We start from the raw sequence: 10,155 nt of genomic DNA, 5'->3' as shown, positions 1-10,155 counted from the left end.
TTATCCAGGCTATTTATAAATCATTCCAGGCCTTCTGTTGGTGTTGTACTGAAGTCTACCTGCTCTTCACCATCGCTTCTGTTAAAAGCCTTTATAGAGATGCTGATCATCACTCACCTTGTCTGCTGGCTTTCCCTTTCTTGCTGTGCTGCCCATCCCGTTCCAAATGCAGCTGCTTAAAATCTTCTACCTGCTGCTCGGACCAGATTGCTCTCAAATTTAATGTCTGATGACTTACAAACTGCACAGTGTCACTTTCAGGCTCTTGCTTCCTTCTGCTACCGCTGCTCTCTGGTCTTTCTTTTGCTCCTGCCTTTCCCCCTTCCCCCAACTCTCCTTCTTGGTAAAGGGCAGGTATCAATTCTTCTACATTTTGCATGGAGCAGAGCACGATCAATAAGGGCTCGCTGAGTTGTCAGGATTGATTTTCACATACTTTAAAGGTCCCTTCGCCCCGTTCCACGCTGAATGTGCCATAGATACGGTAAGATACCTTAGAACGATAGGGATGGTCTTAATATAAAAGGGAGCTGTTATACTGTAGAGTTAGAGAAATGACTTTTTTTTTTTCATGATGTCTTTAGAGGCGATCCCAGGCTGGGATGGCACAGTGTCTTCAGCTCCATCTTGTCTCAGTGTTTTTGTGCTTGCTGCCTTTGTCCTCAAGTTACCGTTCCTCAAATGCTGAGCATTGTTTGTAATCACAGCTGGTTGATGGCAAGGCTGAGAAATTCGCTGTCACCAGCAACTCTATTTTGACGCAACGTGTCATCCCTTCTCCCCTTCCTTTTACTTTTCTTTTCTTGTGTGGCAGACCTGTGTACCTTAGGGAGATGTCAGGGGGGAACCATTCTAAGATTTGCTCCCAAACTGCAGGGGATGACACTCATGTATCTAATGGCATGATTCAAGCCCATTTTAGTTGAGAAAAGGAACATTACTCCAAAATGGCTCCATCATACTACTTATTTGTCTGTGCTCACCAGAAACCCAAACTGGATTTGGTGAAACCCAGACAAGTTACTGTGCCCATTTGTGTCCCTGACTAAATGGGGATAACTCTCTCTTGAGCATTCTTCAGGCGCTGCCCACCCCAATTTAAAACACTGCAGGATGGAGCCCTGTCCCCCCTCCGAAGGTGCGTTCCCAAGTCTCTGCTGCTCTTGCCTGCTGATTTTCAGCATGAAATTCCCATTGCATAGATTCGTTGCTGTCCTTTTATGTGGACCATGACAAGCAATTCCATCTCCTTCTTTCTTTTTGTGATATGCCTCCAGACACCTTACATAGATACTTGTTTCGTATGCTGAGCACTAAACCAGTTCAAATCCAGCCCAGATAAACAGTGGTCAGAATTGCCTATCGTGGGGGGGTCCCAGCAGAAATTACTGAAATAACTGCCAGTGCAGGTGGAATGTTGATTTTTTTTTTCCCTTTCCTAGAAGGCAGTCGTGATCACAGTTGGTTCCCATTGCTTTATTTACTGGCAGCCTAAGTAGAGAGCTCAAATTGAAGTAATTCCTCTTTGCCCATGTATCCTGGCGGTGGCATGTGAGAAAAAGCAGATACTTGGTAGTGAGCTGCTTGCTGTTCTGTATCTGCAGTGTGGATAAATCATGGACTTTGGTGTTCAGGGCATCTGGTCTGGAACATTTTGTTAGTAGTAAATTCAGGCACACACAAAATACTGTGCTGCTTAATTGCCAGCAAGATCTGAAGTGTCTCATTTTGTGTTGTTTCTTTTTATTCTTTCTCTGCAGCAACTATAATGGAGAGACAGAAGAGAAAACAAGAAATAGAGAAAGGACTCCAATTCATTCAGTAAGTGGACAACCTCATTGTTTCCTGTGGCTTTGGAGGCGGTTGTTTTTGTATTGAGGATTGCAGGAACTGAGTTCTTCCTATTCACCGCTTTGGGTCTGCTCCATAGGAAAGAGATATTGGTCCTGAAGATTTTCACCATGATTGTTCAGGGTGCTTTTTGTCCTGCCAGCTCTCTACATTTGAAATTTTATCATTTTAATTTCCTTGGGGTTTGCCCTCCACTACAGTTCCAGGATGTTAATTACAAGTCCAAATACTTCCTAATAAAGTACAGTAGTGTTTTTTCTCTCCAGTGTTTGAGTTATCAAAGGCCTCAGACTCAGGTCCAGATTCCATGGCGAGTAAGGAAGTAGGAAGATAGTGATCAGATTCATTTAGGTTTTTTTTTAAGGTCTGCTCTGAGTCCTGCAGTTATGGCTGAAATCTGTGCATCTACAATTGGAAAAAAAGCCAAATCTTCCATGTTACATATTTATATCCTGTGGCATGGCAATGGTATTTTTGCCCCAGTCTGAGACTAGATGGGGCTGATAACCCCGTTTCATGGAGGCAATTGTGAGGTTTATTTTGGTACATTTATAAAAATGCACAAGATTCCTGGAAAGAAAATTATTTAGAAGTACGGGGTGTTGTTCATGCTTCTGCAGTGTATCTTGAAGTCTGACCCAGGGGTATTTGTTGGCTCGTTTTGATGTGAAAGAGGGGTACTCCAATTTTCTAAGCAGAATTAATGTTTCTTACAGAGCCATGGCATTTCCTGTAGTTATTTTTAAGGAGCAGATGATGATTAGATTAGATGAAATCTAAAAAAAAAGTTTATTCTCTGACCAATAAGATCATGTATACAGTATTGTATTTCAAAGGTGAGGAGGGCTGTGAAAGCTACTAAGATTTCTCTAGAGCCTATTGTTTTCTCCTTTAAGAGAAAAAATAAATAAATGTGGACCAAGCCTGGATGACTTGGATGGTCTGATTTGAAGAACAGAACCTTTCTCCTAAGTCTCAGTGCTGTTGTGGGGTAGGTGTTATCCACACAAGTACTGCCAGTTTTTTGGCACAGCCTGGCAGCCTTGGCCAAGACAGCTGGACTGAAATGGCCCCCCGAACCTGTACTGTTTTGTTCCTTCCTTTTGTGGTGTAGGCCTAAAGGCATTTGGCTAAGTTAACAAAGAGGAAAGAAATTCATTTATCACTGAATATCTTTGTTCTCACAGAGGATTTGAGGAGGTCTTGGAGTGTCGGTCTGGTGCCTCTCATTAGAGCCAGATGCACTTAAAATACGCTTGTGTTCTCTGTGGCAGTCTCTCATGGGACTTCCTCAAAGGCGTTTTTTTTTAGGTGGCTGTCTGAAGGTGCATTATAGAGGATTGTGTATGTGCAGAAAATAGCTGAGAATAAAATACCTCTAGTCTCAAATCCCTTTGAGACCTGACCATCCCATGACACCACTGTGGCCATCACTGAGTGTAATGCTCCCTAATTGTGTTCTTTGCCCCAGCTGCTTTTGAAGAAATAAAGTGTTCAGTAACTCACTGAGATAATCAACACAAGACCAGAAAGATGATTTCTTCATCAGACAAAAGGCCTTGTTTGCATGGATGCCTATTTCATGAGCATTTTCTCTTCTTTTTTCCAGGTCCACATTACCCCTAAGCCAAGAAGATTATGAGGTAATGAAGAATTTGTTTTCTGAAGTTGGGAACCCTCTGATTAGCAAGATTTATTCTGTTGCACAGCCATTAGTTTACATACCAAAAGTGGAGAGTGTGGGATGGTCTGTCACAATTTGTCTGTTACTTAAACTTTTAAGGTTCTGACAATGACAACTTTCAGGGAAAGGAGAAGATGCTTGAGTGTTCAAGAAGAAAGGAGATTTGACTGGATTATTCTCGTCAACCAAAAGACCGATGTTTTACAGGAGGGTGGGAAGGCAGGAGAATCTTAGCAGGCAGGAAGTCTGCTAAAACACATGGAAAGGAATGGGAAATTGGGAAACCTCGCCTGTCTCTGAATGTCCATTTCAGCCTATTTGCTCTCTTCCTGCTGCCCAGGCCTTTTTGCAGAAGCTGGTGAGAAACCTGTTTGCAGAGGGCAATGATTTGTTTCGAGAGAAGGATTTCAAGCTTTCGCTGGTACAGTATGTAGAAGGGCTGAACGTGGCAGATTACGCAGCCTCCGATGAGGTGACCATTCCAAAGGAACTCCTGTGCAAGCTGCATGTCAACCGAGCTGCCTGCTACTTTGCCATGGTGAGTGCCTTCCCAAGTCATCCACAGGGGCCAGGGAGAACATCATTGTTGTAGTGCCATGCAATTGGAAAAGCTGTCTAGAGGGATTTCAGTTGATTTTGTCTGATCCCTTCTCCAACACTGGAGGAGATAGTGACACACACAAAACTCTGGGACCTCCCCACTATTCCACTGTGTCTTGTGAGACCAGAGAAAGGATGTGAAGGAGAGGGAGCTAGTCCTGAGGTGCTGAGAATGCAGTTCTGGTCCACGTTGGCGAGGAGTTAGTACAACCTGGAGGTTGGAGAGAGCCAGTGCCTTCCAGTGTTGACTGAGTATTTCTCTGAAAAATACTGTCTGAGGCTCTGGAGGCTCCTGCCCTCTCAGGGGAGGCACTGGAAGACGGTGAGAAGGCTTTAGGTCTTGACAGAACTTTCAGCACACACATGGGAAAGGATTCTGCGATACTCAGGCTCTAAAAATCAGCGTGCTTCGATTTTCCTGAGGAATCTAACAGCTTTCCTTTATGGCACAACCCCAGAGCAGGTCCATCCTGTTCGTAATGAGGCTGAGTCCCATGAAGAAAATCAGAAAGCAGTCGAATAATTAAAGACTATCAAATGTCACATGCCCAAGGTAGAGGGGGAGACAAGATAAGGTTGCTCAAGCAGCCGTAATTCTGGCATTCACTGACTTTTAAGTGTTTTGAGTTTTGCAAGACTTTACAAAATGTTCTGTTACTGTAGGTTTTGTGTGTTTGTATGCTGGTCTGTGCATGAGTTAGTATATATTTCCAACTGCCTTTTATATTCCTGTTTTCTGCTGAGAGATAAAACATTTGCATTCACACAGGAGGAAGGGTTAGTCTCCTGTGCCTCAACTGACTCGAGGTGGTCTCTTCCATGCAGGGGTTGTATGAGAAAGCACTGGAAGACAGTGAGAAGGCTTTAAGTCTTGACAAGGAGAACATCCGAGGGCTCTTCCGGAAAGCCCGCTCCTTAAATGAACTTGGAAGACACAAAGAAGCATACGAGTGCAATAGCCGATGCTTGCTGTCCCTCCCTCATGTAAGTTATTGACATACAGCTCATCTTGATTTCTTTGGCTCATCACCTTCCTCCTCCGTAACATGCTTAGTGTGAGGCCAGAGGATAGTGGAAGGGGAAGCTTGTCTGTTCTTGGGAACGTGCTTACGCCCAGAAATTCTGTGTCTCTGACTCGAAGATGATGTTTGACCTCCCATGTTTCTTCAGTCCAAGTCACCCTCGGCAGTTAGTGACGACAGGTTTGGTGACCTGTTTGTGAAGAGCAAAACCCTACCCTAATAAAATGTGAACTAAGGCCAGGAGATTGTTTTAATTAACTGGTTTTATATGTCCAATGGGAGTAACTAGGAGCATGGTACAAATGGGAACTGGAGCACTGAAAGGAAAACATGTATACTTTTCCTGTTGTAGATAAAAATGTCTCACGTTTTACTTACTGATTGCTAAGGCAAGCTGATAAATCTTTTTATTTCTTGTCTGACAGACAAAGGTGTCCTTGATGTCACATGCCTCAGTTATTTTTATGTGCACAGATGTGTAAATTTTTGCGTTCAGAGGGGACTATCTGCATATGCTAGGCCCTAGATATTTTCCTGACAGTACTTTTGTTGAGTGTCCTTTTAGGCCAAATATTGAACAGGAAATAGAATATGATTAGACAGATTCTAGGGAGCACTGCTTGTCTTTGCTAAATGTCGTTCTGATCCATCACAGTAATGCTATTACAAAAAAATGCATCTACTTCAGCAGGGGGAGTTAACTTTTTTTTATTATTAGTGTTAGTGAAGCAATCTTTGGAAGTGTTGTTAGCAGTTAGTTATTCCTTTTGTATTGCTTGTAAGTTCTAGTTTCTTTGACTTCGCAGAAGTTGACCAAATCACATTGAAGGTGTCATGTTAGGGAAGTTTCAAAGAACTGTTTTTTGAACAAACCCTTTTATAAATAAAAGCATCTAATATATGTGTTCATGTAAAGCCATATCTGGCTATATTTCACATTGCGGTAGAAATTAATTTAATTTAATTTTTAACCATATACTTATCATAGAATCATAGAATGGTTTAGGTTGGAAAGGACCTTGAAGATCATCGAGTTCCAACCTCCCTGCCATGGGCAGGGACCTCCCAGTAGACCAGGTTGCCCAAGGCCACGTCCAGCCTGGCCTTGAACACCTCCAGGGATGGGGACTCAACAACCTCTCTGGGCAACCTGTTCCAGTGCCTTACCACCCTCAAAGTGAAAAACTTCTTCCTAATGTTTACATAGCTCCCATTATTATCATGACAATCATTGTAGGTCTACAAACACCTTATCAAACTTCTGTGTGGCAGGAAAGTTCAGCCTTACAAACTCCATATCGAGTGATCTGCATTCCCTATTTTAAACAATTCAGTCTTGTAATTTAACATACCCCATTGACATATTACCCGATTAACAGAAATCATCAACCTTCTCTGCATCAAAGGCAAGTCATACTATCCGTCGTCTCACTCTTGTTTCCATTACACCAGCTGCTAAGCCTGTGGAGCACACAGGTACTTCCAGCTTGCATTGCTCTAACAGCCGAGAGCTTTGTTGCAGTCAAAGCAGAGAATGTATTAAAAGTTCCGGTGATGAGGGATCTCCCACTCAGTTGACTCACTGTCGCGCAGAGTTAACTTGTTTCTGGGTGCAGATACTCACTGCTGCTAGTTTGCAGAGGTTCCCAGCATGGTGAGGTTGATACTCCTCTGTGGTGTGCTTTTTCTGATAGGGCGTGGGTTTTTTAGGGTGTTGGAGGAAAGCATATTACACACCCTTGTTGAGCATCCCCTCATTTAGGTGGGAGGCAGTAAGCACCTGAGGGTGGCATTTGGCTGAGGGAAGGGAAAGCTAAAGGAAGATCTTGGGGATGACAAAGAGCAAGTGACCGCCACCCCCAAACCTCAGGCCCACGCACAGGAAGGACAACAATTAACTGTGTTGTTGGGAAAGGAAGTGGAGGCAGCTCAGAGAGAAATACATTCTTGATCTTGTCCAGGAATCTAAGATGTCTCAGAGTTATGTTGGCATGTGGAGTTGGATAGGGTAAACCTGGTAGATATGAGTACGAGACTGATGAAAAGAAATTACATCAGAGGTCTTTCTGGTGAGTTTTCCATAGGGAGCGAGAAAATGGCAGACTTCAGAAGACACCTGAGAGAGTGTTTAGAAAGACAGAATCACCAGAGGCAAACAGAGCAATGAAAACATGAGTGGTGTTAGAAAGATATGAGACATGGAAGAGAGTGAGGAAGGAGCACTGACCATGAGATTTGACCAAAAAGATGCGTCTGGAAGGTGCAGGGACAGTTTCAGAAGAAGGTACATCCTGAAGGGGTGTAAGATGGAGAGAGAAGAGGAAATGGACGAGATAGATTCTGTCTTCACTGAGTTCGGAGAAGATGGTGACAAGACCAATGTTGAGGGTGTGGGGGAGCAAGCACAGTCAAAAAGTTGCACTCTAAATTAAAGGAAAATGTTCCTGATACTGTTGAGTGGAAGGACCTGAGGATAGTGAGGGGTTGAAAGGGAAAGGATGAACCTTGAGGGAGAAGGAGGTTGGAAAGACCAGCATGGCAAGTAGAGAGAAGAGAGCAAGCTTCAAGGTTGGAGATGCGGGAGACATTGGGACATTAAGGAGGGATATCACAATAGGTTGGGCAGATATTTTTTTCTTTTTTGAAGAAACTGTTAAAGTACTCCAATATTTTTGCAAACAGGGAGAGAGAGGAAGGAATTGCTGGTGATAAATAAGTGAAGAAGGTTGTGGCAGGTTGTTAGTCTAGGCAGAGCTGGAGAGTATGGGGCAGGGGAATGGAGCATGGCCCAGAACTTTGTCTGAAGCCCATGTTGATGTATGAGTGGGCATGGGCAGTGAGCAGGGAGGATGATAAATAGCATGCAGCAGGGAAAGCAGAAGGATCTGCTTGACTAAGCTGAGGCTGTTTAACCGGAGCCAGAGATGGTGAAAATGCCTTGTAGCTGGTAAGTTGGAAAATCTTGTTTTCAGCTTTAAAAACAAACAAACAAGCAAAACAAGCTAGTGAATACTGTCTGCATAACAAAACTGATTATTAGCTCTGTGGATGGCAGAGAGGGAAAGTTCACAGGCTGTGCATGCAGGAAGGCATGCAGGCTCCTTCTTCCCAGACATGGGGACCTTGTGGAAGCGGTATCAGCCCCCAGCATGAGGGGCTGCTAGCAGCCATCCTTGGCGACCCTTTCAGCTGTCTTGCCAGTGGAACTCGTGAACCGTGCCTTCAGAGAGTGGGTGCTTTCTTGGAAGCAGACCCTTGGTTCTGATTTTCTGCAGCATCGAACGAGTGTGTGTGGAGGTCCTGGTGCAACCTCAGTATCCAGCAGGACTGAATGACAGGAGCACTTAGGTCTGCATGGACTCTCCTAGGGCTGCTCTGGCAATCGTCCACCTGCTGCTGTCTTAAAGTGAGGCTTCTTGGCACAGCCCAGTGTGGATAACTGCATTCCTATTTATTTCATTGTGTGTGCCGCAAAGGCAAAACTGAAAGTGTCCTGCCAATGGTTTTTGTCCCCAGGATGAAAGCGTCACACAGCTGGGACAGGAGCTTGCCCAGAAGCTGGGACTGAGAGTTCGAAAAGCTTACAAAAGACCTCAGGTATGACTTCTTTTTTCTTAGAGGTTATCCTTTGGCTCTTTCAGATTTACTTTTGCAGAAGTGGGAGGTGCTGCTTTGCAGTTACAGACACACATACTTGTCCTGACCCTCTAACTCACTTTACCTTGACTCATTTCTAACCCCATTGCTGCTCTGCAGGAAAGGCCTCTGATGCACTGGGAGCCTGTGTTTTTGGAGGAGAGGGACATGTGGCCTGATCACAAAGGAGGTTTTGCATCACAAGTCCTTTCCCTGTTATGGGATGAGGAGGGTGGGATCCTCTGCTGCATTGGAGGCCTGGCTGGTTTTGTAGTGCGATGGGTCATGAGGGGTTCCTGCCCCATTGTAGGTGTACACCTTCTTTGTGGTGGGAGAAAGGCCTGCGCTTTGGGAGAACAACAGGTACGCATCTGGTCAGATGCTAGGTAAGCAGGCAGCAAAAAGCGAGTAGTGGGTCCAATTAATTGACGCCAGTGGCTGGACGAGTAACCTGACTCTACAAGAAGCTGGAGTATTGTTGGTGTTTAAATGTATACCCTGGGATGGAGCTAGAGGGCGATAGGCCACTGCTATCACTCTTGGATAAAGCTGCCTTGGTCATGTAAAATCCCAGGATGCGTTTTCCAGAGTAGGGAGCATTAGCTGGGCTTACATTTGCATTTGCATCCTTGGCCCCATGCACAGTGGTGTGTTCAACAGCTGGCATGTTCCACCTCCAGAGGGGCACCTTTGCAGAATGCGGTGGAGTGATTGGTGGGCATCCAGTTTTCAGAGAGCTTTTGGGGTAAATTTGGCTGTAGCATCTTATTCCTCTCCCAGACCAACCTCACATGTGATTGGCCTACCGCAAAAAAACCCATGACATTGTAGCAGCTCTCAACACTCCAAAATGATTCTGTGTCAAAGAAAGGGAAGTTTTATGCAGAAATACTTTTTGTAACTGCTCACTGTGTTGGCCTTGCCACCTTTTTGCTGCTGTCATGTTACTCAGCTGTGATGGGCTTAAACCACCTGTATGTTAGAAAAATAAAAATTTAAAACTCCAAGATGCTTTTTATTACTTGAAATTTAGTGATTGGTATTTTGATAACGCCTTGCTATCTCTTGTGTTGAATTCCAGCTTTCATTCCAGTGCTGTAATGCCTTCCCAAAGTAATAATTTCTTAATGAAAAGACAAAAGCTTCTCTTCCTCAGGGAAGTTTCCTGATATTGTGTTGGATGTTGGGTGTTTTGCGTTGAGGTCTCCAGAACAAATATATGGCCCTTTCACTGTTGAGAAAACTGTACCCTTGTGTCACAGTGGTATGCCTTTTGGGGTGGCTTTTATTTATGGGCAGTGCCTGAAAGGAAACAGTATTGTAACCCAGCTTTACCTAGTTTATGAGCGTTCATGGGCTGTT

At 44.2% G+C, this 10,155-nt stretch overlaps 1 protein-coding gene across 1 annotated transcript in view; it reads left to right on the top strand.

Annotated features, from left to right (window-relative positions):
- The first annotated feature begins 1,768 nt into the window (after window positions 1-1,768).
- ZC3H7B (zinc finger CCCH-type containing 7B) overlaps window positions 1,769-10,155 on the top strand; it is a 39,587-nt gene continuing 31,200 nt past the window's right edge. The window contains exons 1-6 of the mRNA XM_009895283.1: window positions 1,769-1,821; window positions 3,461-3,494; window positions 3,876-4,073; window positions 4,961-5,119; window positions 8,674-8,754; window positions 9,104-9,156. Coding sequence (XP_009893585.1) covers window positions 1,769-1,821; window positions 3,461-3,494; window positions 3,876-4,073; window positions 4,961-5,119; window positions 8,674-8,754; window positions 9,104-9,156 — 578 coding nt within the window. The remainder of the gene's footprint in view (window positions 1,822-3,460; window positions 3,495-3,875; window positions 4,074-4,960; window positions 5,120-8,673; window positions 8,755-9,103; window positions 9,157-10,155) is intronic.

The sequence above is a fragment of the Charadrius vociferus genome, unplaced genomic scaffold (assembly GCF_000708025.1).
Source record: "Charadrius vociferus isolate BGI_N301 unplaced genomic scaffold, ASM70802v2 scaffold251, whole genome shotgun sequence".
Classification (NCBI taxonomy): Eukaryota; Metazoa; Chordata; class Aves; order Charadriiformes; family Charadriidae; genus Charadrius; species Charadrius vociferus.
Note: the sequence above shows the minus strand (reverse complement) of the source record. Positions and strands in the feature narration are given on the sequence as shown.